Source organism: Chiloscyllium plagiosum, chromosome 27, assembly GCF_004010195.1.
Source record: "Chiloscyllium plagiosum isolate BGI_BamShark_2017 chromosome 27, ASM401019v2, whole genome shotgun sequence".
Taxonomy (NCBI): Eukaryota; Metazoa; Chordata; class Chondrichthyes; order Orectolobiformes; family Hemiscylliidae; genus Chiloscyllium; species Chiloscyllium plagiosum.
The window spans coordinates 5,404,811-5,426,734 of record NC_057736.1 but is presented as its reverse complement, the minus strand read 5'-3'; the positions used below and the strand labels follow the sequence as shown (position 1 = coordinate 5,426,734).

The following is a 21,924-nucleotide window of genomic DNA, read 5'->3' as shown; positions in this document are numbered from 1 at the left end:
ACCATGTGACTTTTTTGTTTTACAGAGAATGGCACTGATACGTAAAACAACCAAAAAGTAAAGCATGGCTGAACAGACCATTTCTAAACAAAGTTATGAACGTTACAAAACATTCTCAGGCTTATCCTCCATTTCTGTTGAGGAACCTGCAATGGATGACTGTATTTGGTTTTTTGTGAAAATGAACTGAGATAGCTTTGTATTGGTACCAACATATTGTACCAAAAATGTTTGGTACTTGATGATCATTCTTGAAAACAATATACAAGGACTTGTACAAAGTGGATGGTGTGTGTATGAAACAGTGATGTTTCTTTGTTGATTAATGGTAGCGTGTTAAATTGAGACTTTCTTTGGTGGAGTGTTAAGTAGTTGGTTTTCATATCTTTGTATAGAGGTAATGTTGACCATTTTTGCCAATAAAATATTACTCAACTTGAATGTGAATGTATTTAATTGCAACCTACACCTTTTGAGCCATCTCTGCTGAAAAATACAATTAGATTTATCTACTATATTTAAAAGGAAATGTAGTGCAAAAGTAAGGAGGGTTTATTAAAACTATACAAGGCACTACATAGACCACAATTGAAATGCTTTGAACAATTTTGGTCGGCATGGAGAAAGACCAGAGAAGGTTCACTAGATAATATTTTATCGGGAGGGACTGCCCTATGAGGATAGGTTAAGTAGGTTGGGCTAGTAGAGTCATAGAGATGTACAGCATGGAAACAGACCATTCGGTCCAACCCGTCCATGCCGACCAGATATCCCAACCCAAGCGAGTCCCACCGTACGGTCCTAGGGAGCGTTGCTGAACAAAGTGACCTTGGAGTGCAGGTTCTTAGCTCCTTGAAAGTGGAGTCGCAGGTAGGTAGGATAGTGAAGGAGTTTGGTATGCTTTCGTTTGTTGGTCAGAGTATTGAGTACAGAAGTTGGGAGGTCATGTTGCGACTATACAGGACATTAGTTAGGCCACTGTTGGAATATTGTGTACTCATTGGAGTTTAGAAGAACGAGGGACAAACTTATTGAAACACAATGATTAGAGAACTTGACAGGATAGCTGTGGAGAGATTATTTTCCCTAATGGGAGAGTCTAGGACCAGAGGATATAATCTCAAAATAGGTCATTGTAAATTTTAAATAGAGATCGAGAAATTTCTTTCCTTGTGGTATTGAATCTGTGAAATTCTTTACTGCAGAGGGCTGTCAAGATTGGGTATTAATAATGTTCAAAGCTGAGATACTGATTTCTAATCAGAAAGGGAACTGAGGTTATGGGGAAAAGGCAGGACAGTGGAGTGGAAGATTATAAGATCAGCCGTGAACTCATTGAATGGCATGATTGACTCTGGGCTGAATAACCTACCTCTCCTCTGTTTTATGGTCTTTTAGTGCATTTCTGCCATTTTATATATAGATGTAAAAATGTCTCATGACTAAATGCACCGTCCCTGTACAGCATTGTATAATACACTCCATTCCAGCTCTGACGTAGAGCTCATTTACTTATGGTTAATTATGTAGGTTAAATGACTCTGTCTTAACAGATCTCCACCATCATTAAACGTTTGCCTTTGTACTGCCAGTTTAAAATCATTGTCGAGAGTGTGGTGCTGGAAAAGCAAAGCAGATCAGGCAGCATCTGAGGAATCATTCTTGATGAAGGGCTTTTGTCCGAAACATCAAATTTCCTGCTCCTTGGAATCTGCCTGACCTGCTGTGCTTTTCCAGCACCACACTCTCAACTCTAATCTCCAGCATCTGCAGTCCTCACTTTCGCCTAGTTTTAAATCAGTCCCTATCACAAGCTGACTTCAGGGTGACAAAATGTCAATAGTTTCATTTATTAACCAAAGTAACAATTGTGTGTAAATGATGGTCATGACTTGAGCTGTGAACTCAAAATCTAGACTCAGTGCAACTTAGTTTTATGAGCAACTTTAAGTCTTGGGAAATATTTAATTAGTTTTACTATTATGGGCCAATCATTATTTTACAATGGCAAAGTTTGATGGATTTTCTAGTACTAAATTAACCTAACACATTGCTGCTGTAAAAAGACTGAGATGCTTCATTAACTTCTCTTCAAGATGAGATAACTACAATTTTATATTCTAAATTTTGCACCAGTTCTTTGCACCGCCTCAAGCTGTCATACATTTCCATTTATTAAATGTTACAATTCCCACAGAGACTGATTATGGAGGGAAGGCCTTATGAGGAAAGGCTGAAGGGACTTGAGGCTGTTTTTGTTAGTGAGAAGGTTGAGAGTTGACTTAATTGGGACATACAAGATAATCAGAGGGTTAGATAGGATGGAGTGTGAGAGCTTTCTTCCTCAGATGGTGATGGCTAGGAGAAGGCGACATAATTTTAAATTGAGGAGTAATAGACATGGGACAGATGTCAGAGGTAGTTTCTTTACTCAGTAGTAGGGGCTTGGAATACACTGCCAGCAGCAGTACCTGTAATAGACTTGCCAACTTCAGGGCATTTAAATGGCCATTGGATAAACATATGGATGAAAATGGAATAGTGTAGGATAGATAGACTTCAGATTAATTCCATAGGTTGGTCCAACAGAGGGCTGAAGGGCCTGTATTTGCGCTGTAATGTTCTGTGTTCAATGATAACTTATCTTCATTGGAAGTTAAGAGAAATTATTCCTAACATTGAAATTCATTTTAAGATGAAAACTAAAATCAAACCAGATCAAATATTAACTGGCAACTGAATGTGACTTTTTAAAGTTTGATGCAACGAACCAGCACAACTGAAATTTGTCTTATGAAACACACTCCCTTGACTCTACAGAATAAGTAGCATTAAAGGAACAATCCCTGCCATACCCAGTTCTCAAGTTACTGTTTGCTGTGACCACGGTTTTGATATCTTTCTCTAAATTCAATTCTTCAGTAGAAATCTCTCAACCCTCATGTTGGTCAATAAATTTGGGTCAACTCAGTGAGATTTGTGTCCCTTGAATCAATAAAAACAAAAGGACCTGCCTCCTGTCTGTGATGAGAGCCATGCCCGCTGACAGAGCTGATGGAGAAGCTCATTATAAAGTCAGAAGTTAACTTTAGAACAGGTGAGAAATTAAACGTGCCTCTTCATTCCCTCATCAGGGACCTCTGGGACTTTCTGGTAAAAAGTCTAGGTTGTCGCAGTAGAGTCTAGCTGGCTCTGGACAATTTTGAAGTGGTCTGGTCCACCTAGGCAGCTTTCAGCACATCCAGTTTGGCCTGGAATGACCAGTGGAGGTTCAGGATGTTCCTCAAGGGATCTGTGAGCCCTTCCTTCCTCAAAATAGATTGAGGCGGTTCAGGGACTTGTAGCCCAACTGTTTGTTTTGTGATGTGTGTAAACCTTGGGCCATGTGTTTATCGGTCTTAGATGTTTGCACTCCATTTTTTAGTTACTTGATAAACCTTTTATGATGCTTTGGTTGCACTTTAGCCCCATGCTCCTGAGCTTTGGGCACCTGGTGCAGAGGGATGTGGGCAGATTTGAGGATCTCCTCGTGGATCTCTCCTGGATCTGTTCAGGCTGACTATAAGCAGGACCAGGCAACGGGTCACAGAGGGGGGTAATCTCTGCCAACTGTTTGCCCCTCTTGCACAGTTACGTCCAAGCCCAGGTGTCATTGGAAAGGGAGCAGGTGGTGCCCACCACTGCTCGCAATGCTTTTAGTGTGAAGCAGAGAATGGAGTGCATTATTTTCCATTCAACTCCATTTTGATTTAGTCCCTTCCTCTTCCTATCCCTCCCCCTCACATTTTATATGAAATCGTTCCCCTCAATAGGCTTTGCTTGTTCATGTTGAATTAGCCACATTAACATTTTCTTGGTGGTAAAAGGAAAAATATACAAAAATCTATTCCTAACAGTATCTTTCTATTTTAAAAACTGACCACTAGTGATTTGGGGAGAAAAGAAAAAGTAAAATAGACCCTTTTGTGCACAATGGCAGTGTCCCTGCCCCCAGGCCAGAGTGGAAAAAAATAATCAAATCATTGGAAAGTTCAGCAAGTCAGACAGCATCTGGAAAGAAATCAGTTAACATTTTTGGCCACTGACCCTTCAGAACTGATGGTAGCTAGGAAAATGTTTTTTTTAAAATGGTAGAAAATTAGGGTTGGGGGAAAGAGGTTATTTGGGAGCTCCCAGTGCAGTAGACTAGATTAAGTGTAGTGTCGGTAAAGTGCTGCTTCACCAGGAAGGTGTGTTTGGGCCTTCGGATACTGAGGGGGGAGGAAGTTAACCAGCAGGTGCTACACCTTCTGCGTTGCAGGGGGCATTACCTTGGGGTGTGTTGAGAGTGAAGGAGGAGTGTGGATCAGGATGTTCCAGAGGGAATGGTCCTTGCATAAGGCGGACAAGGGAGGGAATGGGAAAATATATCTGGTGGTGGCATCTTACTGGAGGTGGCAGAAAGGGCAGCTAAAGATCCTTTGGATGTGGGTGCTAGTGGGATGGTAGGTAAGGGCAAGGGCGACACTATTGCTGTTGTGGGAGGGAAGAGAGAGGGTGAGGGCTGAAGCACAGGAGATGGGTCAGATCTAGCTGAGGACTCAACAATGGTGCAGGGGGTGTCCTCAGTTGAGGAAGAAGGTGAACATTTGAAAAGCCTCCTTGTTGAAGATGGTATCATCACAACAAGTGTGTTGGAGGTAGAGGATTTGGGAGAATCGAGTAGAGTCTTTACAGACAGAAGGGTGAGAGGATAGACAGTGAAGGTAACTGGGAGTCAGGTTGTTTATAATGGAAACTATGGACCAGAGAGGTCTGGGTTCAAGTCCCAACTACTCCAGAGCTGTGAAAAAAAAAAGAAATTTTTTCATTTGAAATCCCTCAAACCTGTTGTTGTTGTTCTGGTAGGTCACTTCTTCATCAGACCTTAATATGCTGCCTAAAGTGTGATTCTTCAGCTCCATACAGTACTCCAGCTGAGGTCAAATCACACATTTATGCTTCTCATCTTACACTCAAGACCAATACAAGAATGCCAAATTTCAATGGGAGTAATGTGTAACATTCTCCAAATTGTATGAAGAGTTCATCATATCATTTTTGAAGTTCTATTTTCCTGAAATTAAGTAAATCAAACCAGTGATAACAGTAAAATGAAACAGCACAGGAGATACTCAGCAATTCTGGCAGGATCTGTGGAGAGAGAAACCATTTAATGTAGAGTCCAGTGTCTCTTTTTCAGAACTATGGCTTATCTAGAATCAAAATATACAGCTTGGAAACAGACCCTCCAGTCCAACATATCTGCACCAACTAAATATCCTAAATTAATCTAGTCCCATTTGTCAGCGTTAGGCCCATATCCTTTTTAAATCCTTCTTATTCATATACCTATCCAGCTGCCTTTTAAAGGTGATTGTACCAGCCTCCTCCACTTCCTCTGGCATCTCATTCCATGCACACACCACCCTCTGGTGAAAAAGTTGCCCCTTAGGTCTCTTTTATATCTCTTCCCTCACCTTAAATGTATTCCCCTCCAGTTTGCTATCTACTGAGGTAGTTTGGGCAGAGGTTAGAAACAGAAAAGGAGGTCACCCTGTTAGGAATTTTCTATAGGCCTCCGAATTGTTCCAGGGATGTAGAGGAAAGGATAGCAAAGGTGATTCTCGATAGGAGTAAGAGTAACAGAGTAGTTGTTATGGGGGACTTTAACTTCCTCAATATTGACTGGGAATACAATAGATCAAGTAGTTTAGATGGGTCAGTTTTTGTTCAATGTGTGCAGGAGGGTTTTCTGACACAGTATGTAGACAGGCCAACAAGCAGCGATGCCATATTGGATTTGGAACTGGGGAATGAACCCGGCCAGGTGTTAGATTTGAAGGTAGATTACTTAGTGTGGAAACAGGCCCTTCGGCCCAACAAGTCCACACCGACCCGCCGAAGCGCAACCCACCCAGACCCATTCCCCTACATTTACCCCTTCACCTAACACTACGGGCAATTTAGCATGGCCAATTCACCTAACCTACACATTTTTTGGATTGAGGGAGGAAACCGGAGCATCCGGAGGAAACCCACGCAGACACAGGGAGAATGTGCAAACTCCACACAGAGTCACCTGAGGCGGGAATTGAACCCGGGTCTCTGGCGCTGTGTGGCAGCAGTGCTAACCACACTTCGACGATAGTGACCATAATTCAGTTGTGTTTACAATAACAATGGACAGGGATAGGTACATACTGCATGGAAAGAGGTAAAACTGGAGGAAAGGCAATTATGATGCAATTTTGCAAGATTTAGGATGCATAGGATGATGAAGGAAACTGCAGTGGATCTTATTCAAGGAACAGTTACTGCAGATCCTTGATAAGTATATACCTATCAGGCAGGGAGGTAGCTGGCAAGACAGAGAGCCATGGGTTACTAAAGAAGTTGAAGCTCTTGTCAAGAGGAAGAGGAAGGCTTATGTGAGGATGAGGCGTGAAGTCTCAGAGGGCTTGAAAGTTAGCCAGAAAGATCTAAAGAGAGGGCTAAGAGGAGCCAAGAGGGGACATAAGAAGTTGTTAGATAAAGGAGCACCCCAAGGCCTTCTATAGGTATATCAGGAATAAAAGAATGACTAGAGTAAGATTAGGGCCAAACAAAGATGATAGTGGAAAGTTGTGTGTGGAACCTGAGGACATAGGGAAGCGCTTAATGAATACTTCTTGTCAGTATTCACATTGGAAAAGGGCAATGTTAGTGAAAACACTGATACAGATTACAAGATTAGATGAGATTGAGTTTGACAAAGAGGAGGTTTTAGCAATTTTGGAAGATCTGAAAATAGATAAGCTCCATGGGCCGGATGGGATTTATCCTCAGATTCTCTGGAAAGCCAGGGAGGAGATAGCAGAGATTTTGACTTCAATCTTTATGTCATCATTATCGACAGGAGTAGTACCAGAGTAGTGGAAGATTGCAAATGTTGTTCCCTTGTTTAAGAAGGGGAGTAAGACAACTCCGGTAATTATAGGCTTGTGAGCCTTACTTCAGTTGTGGGTAAGGTGTTGGAAAAGGTTATGAGAGATAAGATTTATCATCTAGAAATGAATAAATTTGATTAAGGATAGTCAACATGGTTTTGTTAAGAGTAGGTCATGCCTCACTAACCTTAATGAGTTATTCAAGAAGGTGACAAAACAGGTGGATGAAGATAAGGCAGTTGATGTGGAGTATATGGACTTCAGTAAGGTGTTTGATAAGGTTCCACATGGTAGGCTATTGCACAAAATACAGAGTTTCAGGGATGAAGGTGATTTAGCAGTTTGGATCAGAAATTGGCTAGCTGAAAGAAGACAGAGGGTGGTGGTTGATGGGAAATGTTCATCCTGGTGCTTAGTTACCAGTGGTGTGCTGCAAGGACTTTTTGGGGGCCACTGCTGTTTGTCATTTTTATAAATGATCTGGAGGTGGGCATGGAAGGATGGGTTAGTAAATTTGCAGATGATACTTAGGTAGGCAGAGTTGTGGATAGTGCCGAAGGATATTGTGGGTTACAGAGAGACGTAAATAAGATGCAAAGCTAGGCTGAGAAGTGGAAAATGGAGTTTGATGTGGATAAGTGTGAGGTAGTTCACTTAAGAAGTAAAAGGAATGCAGAGTACTGAGCTAGTAGTAAAATTCTTGGCAGTGTAGATGAACAGAGAGATCTCAGTGTCCAGGTGCATAAATCCTTGAATGTTGCCACCCAGGTTGATAGGGTTGTTAAGAAGGCATATGGTGTGCTGGCATTTATTGGTAGGGGGATTGTGTTTCAGAGCCACGAGGTCATGCTTCAGCTGGTAAGACACTGGTAAGGCCGCACCTGGAGTATTGCGTACAGTTCCGATCACTGCATTATAGGAAGGATGTGGAAGCTTTGGAAAGGGTTCAGAGGAGATTTACTGGGATGTTGCCTGGTGTGGAAGGAATGTCTTTCAAGGAAAGCAGAGGGAACGGAGGCTGTTTTCGATGGAGAGAAGGAGGTTGAGAGATGATTTAATCGAGATGTATATGATAATCAGAGGGTTAGATAGGGTGGACAGTGAGAGCCTTTTTCTTTGGATGGTGAAGGCTAACACAAGGGGACATAGCTTTAAATTGAGAAGTGATGGATTTAGGACAGATATCAGGGGTAGTTTCTTCACTGAGTAGTAGGGGTGTGGAACGGCCTATCTGCGACAGTAGTAGACTCGCCGATGTTAAGGGCATTTAAATGGACTTTGGACATACATATGGATAATAATGGAACGGTGTAGGTTAGATGGGCATCAGATTAATTTAGCAGGTCAGCACAACATCGAGGGTCAAAGGGTCTGTACTGCGCTGTAACATTCTACGTTTTATATTTTTGACCTTACCTTGGGGAAATGATCCTTGCTATTCACCTTATCCATGCCCCTCATGATATTACAAATCTCTACAACGTCACTCCTCAGCCTCCGACACTCCAGGAAAATAGCCCCAGTCTATTCAGCCTCTCCCTAAAACTCAAACCCTCCAACCCTGCCAACATCCTTGTGAATCTTTCCTGAACTAAAGTTTCACAATGTTAAAAATCACAACACCAGGTTATAGTTCAACAGTTTTATTTGCAAGCACTAGTTTTCAGAGTGCTGCTCCTTCATCAGGTAGCGGTTGATAACAGCTACCTGATAAAGGAGCAGTGCTCCAAACGCGAGTGCTTCTAAATAAACCTGTTGGACTATGACCTGTTGTTGTGTGATTTTTAACTTTGTACACCCCAGTCCAATAATGGCTCCTTCACATCAAGGTTACACAACATCATTCATGTAGCAGTATTCCAATAGCGGCCTAACCAATATGTTGTACAGACAACATGAAGTCCCAACTCCTATACTCAATGCACTAATCAATAATGGCAAGCATACCAAATGCCTTCTCCACTATCCTACCTGTGAGTCCGCTTTCAAGGAACTTTGAACCTGTACTCCAAAATCTCTATGTTCAGCAACACCCCGCAGGATCTTACCAAGTGTATAAGTCCTGCCCTGATTTGCCTTACCAAAATGTAGTACCTCATCTTTATCTAAATTAAACTCCATCTGTCACTCCTCAGCCCTCAGAAGGAACAGTGATCTATTTCCAAGTCAGGATGGTGATTGTCTTGGAGGGGAATCTTGCAGATGGTATTATTCCCATGTATTTGCTGCCCTTGTCCTCCTAGATGGTAGGGAGTTTGGGATGTGCTGTCATATTCTATTTTTAAAGGTTGAAATTTATGCATTGTCCAAAATTATTAATATTTTTGTAATTTCTTACTATTTAGTCACAACAGCAAATTAATTCTGGCTAGGCTGCCCAAAACACATTGGGATTTCTGAATAAATCTTTAAACAGAATCTGGATAACTAACATGGTTTATTTTATTTTAAGTCATTTTCAGAAGGCAATATAAAAACTATTAAATACAAAGATTTGCTTGCAGAGATCTTAAACATCATAAAGTTTCCACCTTTATGTGTACCATTTAAAATGTTTTTAAGACATGAATGGAATACAATGCTGCCTATTTAATAAGTATTAGGTTTATAATTGTTTGTAAACCCAATAGATTTTCACAGCTTGAAGTCACTATTCTGACATTATTGTTTCAACTAAACACATAAAACTTTGGATTTAAAACCAACTAATCCTCATCCATCTTCCTGTAAAAGTTGAGAATTTATACTCTCTGTGCAGGGACCGAGACATGTAATGGCAACTGGTTGTAACTATCTGATGCTGCAGTTCTGCTGACATCAGTAAAGCACTTGCTGAATGGCATGACAATATCTTGGTACCATGGGACAATCTTATATTTACACAAACAAAAAGAAAACAACTACAAATGCAGCGGTACCATTGTACGCAAGGGCGCGGTCTTCACTCTGAAGTTATTCCTTGTTTATAAGGCATCATCCTCAAACTGTCCCTCATTCATTGGTCGAGTTTGCAAGTTGTTAGAAAGAAAGTGCCTTGTGTTGACCTTTCGGGAAATATCTTTCACCCCAACTTAAAGTAGATTTGCTGCCAAAATTAACAATACCAACCAAAATGACATCAGTTTTCAAAAATCAATTGGCAAAAAGTTTGTTTAAAAATAAACAGCCAATGACTTTCACTTGTCACTCAGTTTTCACTGATTCAGCGATTGACGATGCCAGAGTGCGAAAGACCTCCTGTATGTTAGTGTCATCTTTGGCCGATGTCTCGATGTATCTCACCCCTAAATTCGCTGCTATCTTTTCAGCCTCCTCTTGAGAGATCTGCCTTTCAGCTGACAGATCACTCTTGTGGCCAACCAGGATGAAGATACACTTGCATTGGTCAAGCACAGTCCCACTTTCATCCAGCCAGTTTGTAAGGTAGTCAAGAGACTGGCGATTTGTTAAATCAAATACCAGCAGTCCACCAAGTATCATTTGGAGATGGGAATATGTGATGGTTCTGAAAGAGAATCACAAATAGCATAACTTTAATTCTTGGAGTGATATCACCTAAGTAGATTTTCCCAGCTAATAGCCCGTGAATGCAATAAAGTAAAATAGAGTGGGTTCTCTTCCAAATGTGCCCCCTGCCTTCTACCAATCCCAAAAAATATCCAGTACAAGCTGAAACTGCAAAATCCATTCCACCATTTCTTGGATTTTTAGAACATATTTCAGGCAAACATTAAATCAGCTACCCAATTGTACAGAGTGGGAAATAGCCACTGCATCAGGCAAAATGGAAAACTTTTGAAGGTACAAATACTTTAGGTTTTGAAGTAACCATATTTCACATGTTATGCCAGTACCATAAGATACAAATCAGACATAGGCCATTCAGCGCAACAAGTCTGCTCCACTATTCAATGTCATCAGGACTGATCTGATCATCGTCAACTGCACTTTCCTGCCTTTACCCTTTATGGACTGGACCAGACCCCCTGAAAATATTTTAAAGGTGCATGCCTGGACCCTATCCTTCTCTTTTTTTAAAAAGGTAGATGTGAAGTGCATGTCCCAGATGTATCGCAAATGGTCAAACTACTCAACGTTAAGCAAAAAAAAAACACTGCTTAAACACGATAGTTAAAATACAACAACAAAAAAAGAGGAACTTAGAACTACTATTGGAAACAACAGAATAATAGATACAGTAACTATTACTAATTAACTATTCCAGTACAGTTTCAGATGTCTTGAACACCATAGAGTTTTCACCTTTATGTACACCATTTAAATTTTTTTAAAGTCATAGACAGAATACAATGCTGCCTGGTTAATAAGTTAAGCGTTAGGTTTATAATTGCTTGTAACCCGAATAGATTTCACAGCTTGAAATCACTTTTCTGTCATTAGTGTTTTAACTAAACTCGTAAAACTTTGGATTTGAAACCAATTTTTCCTCACTCCTCATTCAGTATAAGTTTGTGTCACAGATAGAACCCAAAAGCAGAGAGAAACCCCAGTTTCTAGCTGTAAACGAGGGAGGGAAAAGATTGTTTCTACTTCAAGCCCACAACAGCAACTGCCTAAAGATCAACCTAAACACACAAAAAAAGCCTGAACTGAGAGAGCTGGCTCCAAGCTGCTCCATTGTTCCAACTTCTAAAAAAATTCCAAGGCCTCACCAGCTATTTACTCTAAGGAATTTGGTAGACAGCTTTTCACCTCAGCCTTACAACCTCTCCAAAAAAGAAAGGACAAAATAACCTCAAAGCCACAGCATTGTCATATCCCCATATCCCTAACTGGTTAAAAACGTCTATTTCAGCCTTGACTATACTTAACAATCCAACCTCAACAGCCCTCTGCAGTAAAGGTTAGTGGGGGTGTGTAGACCTGACGAGGGAGCCGCAGAGGGAACGGTATTTAAGGAAAGCAGATAGGGGTGGGGAGGGAAATATATCATTGGTGGTGGGGTCTGTTTGTAGGTTGCGGAAATAGTGGAGGATGATGCAATATATACAGAGGTTGATGAGGTAGAAGGTGAGGACCGAGGGATTCTGTCCTTATTGCAGTGGAAGGGGTGGGGTTCGAGGGCTGAGGTGCGGCATAGCATTTTTTACAGGAGGCAGGGTGGGAGGAGGTGTAGTCCAGGTGTAGTCCGTTGGTAGAGATGGGTGGGAGATCCCCTGAGGTGATAAGGTTGTGAGATCACACCATCATCTTCCAGACTGTACACAACCTCATTATTACATCAACGATCTCCTACCCACAGCTTCCAACCTCAGTTCAGGAACCCTGCACCACCCAGTTCAACCACCTACCCAAGATCCACAAGCCTGACCACCCGGCCGACCCATTGTCTCGGCCGGCTCCTGTCCCACCGAACTCATCTCCACATACCTTGTTACTGTCCTAATCCCCCCTGGTCCAGGAACTTCCCACATACATTCAGGACACCAACACTCTCCACCTCCTTCAAGACTTTTGTTACCCTAGCCCCCAACACCTCATCTTCTCCATGAACATCCAGTCCTTGTACATCTCCATCCACCATGTCCAAGGCCTCCAAGCCCTCCTTTACTTCCTCTCCTGACATCCCCACCAGTACACTTCCACTAACACTCTCATTTGTTTGGCTGAACTGGTCCTCACCTCAATAATTTCTCTTTTGGATTCTCCCACTTCCACCAGACGAAAGGGGTAGCCATGGGCACCTGCATGGGCCCCAGCTATGCCTGTCTCTTTGTCGGTTACGTAGAACAGTCCATCTTCCATAGTTACGCTGGCACCATTTCCCACCTTTTCCTCTGCTACATTGATGACTGCATCAGCACCACCTCATGCTCCTGCGAGGAGGTTGAACAGCTCATCAACTTCACCAACACATTCTACCCCGATCCTAAATTTACCTGGACTGTCTCAGACACCTCCCTCCCCTTCCTGGCCCTCTCCATCTCCATCAATGGTGACTGACTCAACACTGACATCTTCTACAAACCCACTGACTTGCACAGCTACCTGGACTACAATTCCTCCCAGCCTGCCTCCTATAAAAATGCTATCCCTTATTCCCAATTTCTCCACCTGCCCTCCAGCACATCTCATCCACTTTCTGCACCTCTGCCCTCGAATGCCAGCCCTCCCATCGCAACAAGGACAGAACTCCCTAGTCCTCACCTTCCACCCCACCAATGTCTGTATACATCGCATCATCCTCCCCCATTTCTGCCACTTACAAACGGACCCCACCACCAAAGATATATTTCCCTCCCCACCCTCTCCTGGCACCTTCCCCTGCCACCTCAGGAATTGCAAAACCTGCACTTACACACACACCCCCCCCCCCCCCCCCAGGCCCCAAAGGAGCCTTCCATATCTATTAAAGTTTCACCTGCACTTCCACACGTCAGTTACTGTATCCGTCGCTACCGATGCGGTCTCCTGTACATTGGGGAGACTGGACGCTTCCTCGCAGAGTGCTTCAGAGAACATCTCCAGGACACCCCCACCAACCAGTCCCACTACCCCATGGCCAAACACTTCAACTCCCCCTCCCACTCTGCCAAGGGCATGCAGGTCCTGGGCTGCCTCCATCGCCACTCCTGAACCACCCGATGCCTGGAGGAAGAACACCTCAACTTCTGCCTTGGGACCCTCCAACCCCATGGCATCAATGTGAATTTCACCAGTTTCCTCATTTCCCCTCCCTCCACCTTATCCCAGTTCCAACCTTCCAAATCAGCACTGCCCGCATGACCTGTCCTACCTATCCATCTTCCTTCCCACCTATCTGCTCCACTCCCCTCTGACCTATCACCATTACCCCCACCTCCATCTACCTATCGCACTGTCAGCTACCTTCCCCCCCAGCCCCAACCCCCACCCATTTATCTTTCCACCCCTTCAGCTCACAGCCTCATTCCTGATGAAGAGCCTTTACCCGAAATGTCAGCTCTCCTCGGATGCTGCCTGACCCTCTGTGCATTTCCAGCACCATCCTCTTGACTCCCTATTGAGAGGACTGCAGGATAATTGCTTTTGTTTCTGGAGACAAACTTACTGGGGTGGGCTATTGAAGCCCTAAAATATACCCAACATCGAAGAGTTTGTGATGACTGGAGGTGGGGCGGGGGGGGGGAAAAGGGGGAAGCATGCTGCTGAAGAGTAAAGAGCCTTCTGAAAGGTAGATGAAAAATGTGTTGACACCACAAAATCTCACTATTTGACGCTGCATTGTGTGCGCAAACTGAATTCACAGCTATAATTCAAAATATCCAGCTCCCTGGCAACATGACACACAAAGGCTGTTCTCAGTGAGAACTACAAACTAACTCACCTTTAATTAATTAGGGAAACCACATAAATAATGGCAGATTTCATGTCTCCAGTTCTTCAGTGATGTAACCCATCAGCTGTTATATAGTCCGACCATTCTCAACGTTATTCTTTTAATTCAATACGGTCCCAACATTTTAAGTGTAAGAAATTTACTTCAGGATTATTACCAGTTTTTTGTATTGAGATGCCACCTTTTGCTAAATTAAAAATTAATTTCCTAACTATTTCTTCCCCAGAAAGCAATGAAGACACAGTCTTTGACCATATTTATAGGTTACATTCGATAGCTTCTTAAGTAAGAAGGGAGTCAAAGGTTGTGGGGTTTGACAGGAGTGTAGAGTTGACTCCACACCAGATCAGCCATGACTGATTACATTGAGCCTGCTGTGCCAATCAAGGAGCTAGAAGGTCAGTTCTTGCTTCCCATTAGTATATCTGCACATAAAAAACTTACTTATATTCTCAAACATGAATTATGAAATTTATATGTGCAAACTAAAAAATTGATAGATGAACAATAAAGTTACTACATTTAAATGCTTTCAATCTCATGCTTCCGATTGTTAATCTGACTTTTACAAATTGTCTCAGATTCACACCCACCTGAAAGAGTGAAGAACAAAAACATAAACCATACCAACAACTACAACGTGTTGTATTTATGTAGCACCTTTAATTTGGATGTAAAACCTCAACCTGAGCAATAAATCTTCTCCAAACTCGCTAATACCTTTAATCTACTAAAAGTTCCCTAAGTACATCATTGTAGTGTTATTACAAGAAAATTTGACACCTAATCTCATATGACATTATTAAAGCCAATGACCAAAGGAGATAGATTTTAAGAAGAACCTGAAAGAGGAAAGCGAAGCAGAGAGATGGAAAGGTGTAGAAATGGAATTCCAGAGTGTGGTATCTAGGTAACTGAAGGCGACACGAATGATGGCATGATGGAAAAATTAGAAGAGCACTGAGATCTCAGAGGAGTTGGAGCAAGTAACAGAGATGAGGAGCGTTCAGGCCATAGTGGAATTCAAAAACAAGGAGAAAATCCTGTGGAGCCTTTGAGGTTACTAATTTCAGTTTGCCATCATTAGGCTTTTGGACGAATTGTGTGTTATTTCTATAGCTATTCAAATAACACACACTGAAGAAAATGGTTTTATTCACGTTTCTTCAGTCTTTTGTGAGATGGGTGTTACTGATAAGGCTAGCTTTGAACTGAATGACTTGCTAGACTGTGGCAGTTCAGAGTCAACCATATGACTGTGGGTCTGGAGTAGCATGGAGGCCAGACCAGGTAAGGATGGCAGATTTCCTTCCCTAAAGGACAGTGGTAAAGCAGATGGGTTTTTATAGTAACTGATGATAGTTCCATGGCCACCATTACTGGGACTGGCTTGTTCAGTTTTATATTCCGGATTTATTAATTGAATTCAAATTCTAGAAACTGCCCTGGTGGGACTTGAACCCATGTTCCAAGTGAAATTTGCCTGGGTTTATGGATTACAGGTCCAATGTTATTACCACCTCACTACTATCTCACCAAACTAACACTGAGATCACCCAATTCAAGGATTTCAGAGTGCCCTTCCGAAAGAAAGCCTTGAAAAGCACGGAGATTAAATGAACAGGTTTCAAATTATCTCTCTCCCTTCAGAGACCAAAATAAACAAAATGCCCATCCTACTCATGGTACACCCCCTCTTCTCTCGCCTTGTACCCCTGACCTTCTGCTGAACCCAAGGGAAGTCCCACACCCAAAACAACCAACAGGCACCAGTAAACCTCTCATCAGATGATATCTTTATCTCTCTGCTTTCACAGCCATCAAAAGAATTTACCATGGAATGTAAAGCTTGTTAACAGTGTACCTAAGTTTAAAGATTTGAGTCTGGCTCACAATTGAGAGAGGTCTATCCAAACAAAGAGATGAACAGCTTGCATTAACTTGCAGAATGTGGCTTTATAACATGCAGCTTCTCACAAAGAAAATAGAGTGAAATGTTAACCCCTATCCACTTACAAGGAGTTAAGATCAGACTCAGTAGTGTTGTATACTACAAATTTTAAAAAGTACAGCATCTAGGTATTTGACATTTTTTCAATTGTCAGTGAGAAAGTAGTTGTTGAAGGGAAAGATTGAAACTTCAGGAAGAACTGTTGATGTAAACTAAACAACAGTGAAAATGGACTTTGGGTCAGATCCAGCATTCTGCCAATAGAGAAGCATCATTATTTGCAAGTCAAGCATCATTAGATCTGATTCTAAACTTGACATTAAGCAAAGTCATCATTCAGATTTCACCCAGCACATAGATTTCAGCGACACTAACAGAAACATTAGATCAAATACAATAAAACTGGTTTAACCAACTGAAGTTCCAGCCATTCACTGTTTTAACTATTATGATAAATAAGATTGGAAGATAAAAACATCATCTCCACAAACTATTAAAGAAGACCACAAATAAACCTGTGCAAACCTGTGTTCCCTTTCTCCTGCTGTATCCCACAGTTGTAGTTTCACTCTGACTGTCGGTGTGGTTTCCAGAATATGAATGTAATAATCCACACCAATAGTTTTCTGGAGGTCTTCTCTAAATGTTCCTTCAGTTAAACGGAGCACAATGGATGTTTTGCCCACAGTAGAATCACCCACTAAAACAACACGAAATTGCCAAAAGTACTTTTTGAGACTCTTCCGCCTGACTCGATTTGACAGTCCAGGCTGAACTGAGCAGCTCTGACCCATGACTGTTAAATAAGGCTGCAGAATTGCTGAACTCAGTAAAAACAGTCACCAGAATGAACCATTTCACTGAATCACTTCCCCCTCCCCCATTACCCCTCCCTTTATAAATTCCACAGTTGGCTTGTTGATGTAATTATCCAATGATTTGTAGCCGTCATGTCTCAGCCCCAATCATTGCACAGAAGGGGCTGTCTAATATGCACCAAAACTATGAGGTGATTGGCTACAAAATGAAGGCATTGTGAAGTTTGGCAGCCAATAGTAGAATGGGATTGTTTGTAATAACACAAGGTTTGGTCTGTATTGTCTGCACTTTTGTATGTAACAGTACTGTCTAATGTACAACTGTCATTGCTGTTGTCTCTTTATATCTTTGTGAAACTGGGATTTGAGGTTTGTCCTCATGTCCCTGTAAACTGTTTGAATGGTAGGGTTTGGGGCCTGGCTTTGCTGCTCCTCCCTTGTAAAATTGCTGTCTCTTGTATGCAGCTGTAAATGTAACTGTTTATTGTAAACTGTTTTTGTAATTTGTTTAATAAAATAATATAACACAAGGTTTGGCAAGGGTGATAAACTCAAAAATCAAATCTGTGTTACCCTTTTTTCTCAGAGCTCATCCTAAATCACAGAAAAGATTTGGCTAGTTTGGCTATTGATTTCAACTTTTGTCATTGGAGGGAGCCTGTTCAAAGGTTTCTTTAATAATTTTAATTTTGATTTTGATTTTATTTATTATTGTCACATTGTACCTAGGTACAGTGAAAAGTTTTGTTTTGTGTGCAGTATGGACAGATCATACTATGCAAAGTGCATTAGGGTAACAGACCAGCCTCACAGTGCCAGGGACCCAGGTTCAATTCCAGCCTCAGGTGACTGTCTGTGTGAGTTTGCACATTCTCCCTGTGTCTGCATGGGTTTCTTCCGGGTGCTCCGGTTTCCTCCCACAATCCAAAGATATGCAGGTCAGGTGAGTTGGTCATGCTAAATTGCCCATAGAGTTAGGTGCATTAGTAAGGGAAATGGGTCTGGGTGGGTTACTCTTCGGAGGGTCGGTGTGGACTGGTTGGGCCGAAGGGCCTCTTTCCACACTGTAGGGAATCTAATGTAATGTTATGGCTGCAAAGAAGGTGCACAAAGAACGAGATCAAAATTACAGCTTTCACAAAACTTTGCTTTTTATTTGGATATTTTATTTGAATACAGTTTTTCAGGAATAAGAATTGCAGAACCCAAGACAAAAAGTCAAATTAGGTGAAAGTGAGGACTGCAGATGCTGGAGATTAGAGTTGGGGATGTGGTGCTGGAAAAGCACAGCAGGTCAGACTGCATCCGAGGAGCAGGAAAATCGACGTTCGAGCAAAAGCCTTTCATCAGGAACCAGTCAAATTAGCATGTCAACAAAATCTGCAGCAAGACAAAAGGTGTTACCAATAGCAACAGCAGCTCAGCCAATAGATTAACCTTCTAGAACTGGGAGAAATTCAAAGTGAACAAAGGGGAAGGAGGGAGGGCAGAAACCACCAGAAAGTACCAAGGTTATTTAAACAGAAAAACAGGGGACAGTTTAATGGCTCACATGAGTTGATGGAAAGAAATATAATTGGAGAAAGCAAAATCATTGTGAATAGTTAAGGCAGTGGGAGATAAACAGCTCTTTGACAAAGGAGAGGTTCTCAAAACAGGGCGGGGTCTAAAAACCTGAATGTAGGGAAGGAAACAAAGAGACCTGAATCAAGTTTCTCCTTGTACTGTGTCTTGAGACATTTTCTCTCTACCTTAGACAGATTGTCACTTTACCCTTGGAAACACAGTACCTCAGATATTGCTGCACTCCTTGAGTACTTCACTAGGGTGTGAGCATACATTTTGAGTTCAAAACATTGGAGAGAGTTTTTACTCTTTAATTCAGGCCATATTATTACCACTGACCATGTTCTAAACATGATACAGGTTCACACAGTCCATGTCATGTCTACCAGGTCAAAAATTAATAAACGGTTGAACTTTTAGAAAGGTGTTCCAGCTTCATTAAAAATAACATTTTAAGAACTGAAGTGAATGTGATGTTGTGTAAAAATAGTTCTCAAGTTGTCTATCTAAAAATTTTACATCCAGTGCTCAGTCTGATGTGTTCACAAGTCATATAACTCTGAAATATTGGTCTTTCTAAAACTAAATGGATGCAATATGAGTATTGCTATATTTATAAATGGCCACATAGCAGTCAAGAGACAGCCACAGTGCTGAGAATTAGGAGGCACATACAAGAATGATAATTGTTTTGCCTTGAAGAACGTTAGAGATGCAGATCGGTTTTTTAATGACAATTCACAGTGCCCGAAATATCGACTCTCCTGCTCCTCAGATGCTGCCTGACCGGCTGTGCATTTCCAGCGCCACACTTTTTGATTCTGACTGTCCTCACTTTCTCCTAGTGGCTACAATCAAGCTAGTTTTTTGGATTTCGGGTGGCACAGTGGCTCAGTGGTTAGCACTGCTGCCTCACAGCACCAGGGTCCCAGGTTTGATTCAAGCCTCGGGCAACTGTCTGTGTGGAGTTTGCACATTCTCCCCGTGTCTGTGTGGGTTTCCTCCGGGTGCTCCGGTTTCCTCTCACAGTCCAAAGATGTGCAGGTCAGGTGAATTGGCCATGCTAAATTGCCCATAGTGTTAGGTGCATTAGTCAATGGGTCTGGGTGGGGTACTCTTCAGAGGGTCGGTGTGGACTGGTTGGGCGGAAGGGCCTATTTCCACACTGTAGGGAATCTAATCTAGTCTAATCTAACTGAGTCTCTCAACTCCTGTATCACTATGTGCCATAATGGGATTTAAACCCGAACCACAAGAACATTAAACTAGACATCTGCACGACTAGTTCAGGTGCACTATCACTTCCTCTTAAATTGTTGATTAAGTCATCTTAACCAAAGTGCTTGTATGCTTACTAATCTATTGGCCTCTAAGCTATCACTTTTGTCTGATAATGCTTCCATTAGGCACCTAGGAATATTGATCAACATTGTTACAACCAGCTGAGGAGAAAGAAATCAACTGTCCTCTTTGTATCCTCCACTTGGTCCTGCACAACATCTTGGAATATTTTAATATTTTAATTTCCTTTCTGCACACACCTATCACTCTTTAATACAAAACAGTTTGCGAGCAGTTGAAGGAGGCAATTATCAAGGTTTTCTCAAGTGAACAAAGAAGAAATTTTATTTACTACTAACCCTTAGGACAAAATAATAAAAACACAACATTAAACAAATACCTCAATCTCAGGTGATGAGTTTAAAGAGAAGAGTATCTGATACAGTAAGGGAAAATAATATACAGTTAAAGAGTCCTTACAGTCCTTGAATTGTTAGATTCTTAACCTGAGATCATCAATTAATGATTGATTTGTATTCTCAGCAAAAGCGGAATGTGTAAATATCTTTGCATTCTCGATAAATGGTTGTTTTCCCAAACCACTTTTAACCAAGCTCTATTTTCCAAGATAATGAAAGAATAGGCAGAGAAAGCGAAAGTTCAACCAAAAGACTACAAGAAACAGGAAAAGGAGTAGGCTATTCAGTTCCTTGAGCATGCTCCGCCATTCAATGGCTGATCCAACATTCTTCACATCCACTTTCCAGTGTTTTCCCTGTAACCCTTGATTCCCTAACTGATCAAGAATCTGTCTCAGCCTTTAATATGCACAAGGACTCTGCTCCCACAGCTCCCTGTGGCAAGGAATTTCAAAGACTCACAGCCCTCTAAGAGAAGAAATTCCTCGTTTTTCTGATTCTCAAATTGCTGCCCCTTTATTCTGAGACTATGGTCTCTGGTTCTAGACTCTCCTATGAGGGGAAATATCCTCTCAGCATTTACCTTGTCAAGCCCCTTAAGGATCCCATATGTTTCAAAGAGATCACTTCTCATCCTTCTAAACTCCAGTGAGTAGACTTTCAACCTGCTTAACTTCTGCTCATATGACAATCCCTCCATACCGGATACCATCCTAATGAAACTTCACTGAACTGTCTCCAGTGAAATAATGTATTTCCTTAAATAAGGGGACCAAATTAATTCATAGTACTTTAGGTATGGTCTCACCAGTACCTTTTACAGTTGAAGTAAGACTTCCCTACTCTTCCACTCCAAACCCCTTGAAATAAGGTAAAAACAAGGACTGCAGATGCTGGAAACAAGAGTCTAGATTAGAGTGGTGCTGGAAAAGCACAGCAGGTCAGGCAGCATCCGAGGAGCAGGAGAATCGACGTTTCAGGCAAAAGCCCTTCATCAGGAATAGAGGTAGGGTGCCTGCAGAGTGGAGAGATAAATGAGAGGGGGGGCGGTGGGGAGACAGTAGCATAGAGTACAATAGGTGAATGGGGATGGGATGGATGTGATAGGTCAGAGAGGAGGATGGGGGAATGTAGCAAAGAGTACAATGGGTGAATGGGGGGTGGAGATGGAGGTGATAAGTCAGAGGGGAGGGTGGAGTGGATAGGTGGAAAGGAAGATAGGTAGGTAGGACAGGTCATGAGGGTGGTGCTGAGCTGGAAGGTTGGAGCTGGGGTGAAGTGGGGCAAGGGGAAATGAGGAATGTCGATTTTCCTGCTCCTCGGATGCTGCCTGACCTGCTGTGCTTTTCCAGCACCACTCTAATCTAGCCCCTTGAAATAAGGGCCAACATTCCATTAGCCTTCCTGATTACCCGCTGTTCCTGCGTGCTAACTTTCTGTGCTTCGTGTGCAAGTACCCACAAGTCTCCTTGTTTGCAGCTTTCTGCAGTATTTCTCTATTTAAATAATACTCTTTTTTTTGTACTCCCTTCCAAAATGAACAACTTCACATCTTCTCGCATTTCAGGTTCTTGTTGTTACCAATTATCTTTCTTTTCCTCTG

General features: G+C 42.0%; 2 protein-coding genes across 6 annotated transcripts in view; one reads left to right on the top strand and one right to left on the bottom strand.

Annotated features, from left to right (window-relative positions):
• taf12 (TAF12 RNA polymerase II, TATA box binding protein (TBP)-associated factor) overlaps nucleotides 1-441 on the top strand; it is a 43,823-nt gene extending 43,382 nt beyond the window's left edge. For all 5 annotated transcript variants that reach the window (XM_043717281.1, XM_043717280.1, XM_043717277.1 and 2 more), the window contains one exon: nucleotides 26-441. In XM_043717281.1, the coding sequence (XP_043573216.1) occupies nucleotides 26-61 (36 nt within the window). In that variant the 3' untranslated portion in view covers nucleotides 62-441. The remainder of the gene's footprint in view (nucleotides 1-25) is intronic.
• Nucleotides 442-9,359: 8,918 nt separating this feature from the next.
• Nucleotides 9,360-17,126, bottom strand: LOC122563409 (ras-related protein Rab-39A-like). The gene is made up of 2 exons (XM_043717148.1): nucleotides 16,763-17,126; nucleotides 9,360-10,452 (listed from the first exon to the last, which is right to left on the bottom strand). Exons 1-2 carry the CDS (start codon nucleotides 17,029-17,031, stop codon nucleotides 10,131-10,133), a joined length of 591 nt encoding a protein of 196 aa, XP_043573083.1. The 5' UTR covers nucleotides 17,032-17,126; the 3' UTR covers nucleotides 9,360-10,130.
• Nucleotides 17,127-21,924: the final 4,798 nt, after the last annotated feature.

What these genes read in the sequence shown, in the direction of transcription:
- LOC122563409 (XM_043717148.1), bottom strand. Translation starts at nt 17,031, where the DNA reads ATGGGTCAGAGCTGCTCAGTTCAGCCTGGACTGTCAAATCGAGTCAGG. An exon ending in GCAGGAGAAAGGGAACACAG is followed by an intron (nt 10,453 to 16,762) that starts GTTTGCACAGGT and finishes ATTCTCTTTCAG; the next exon opens with AACCATCACATATTCCCATC.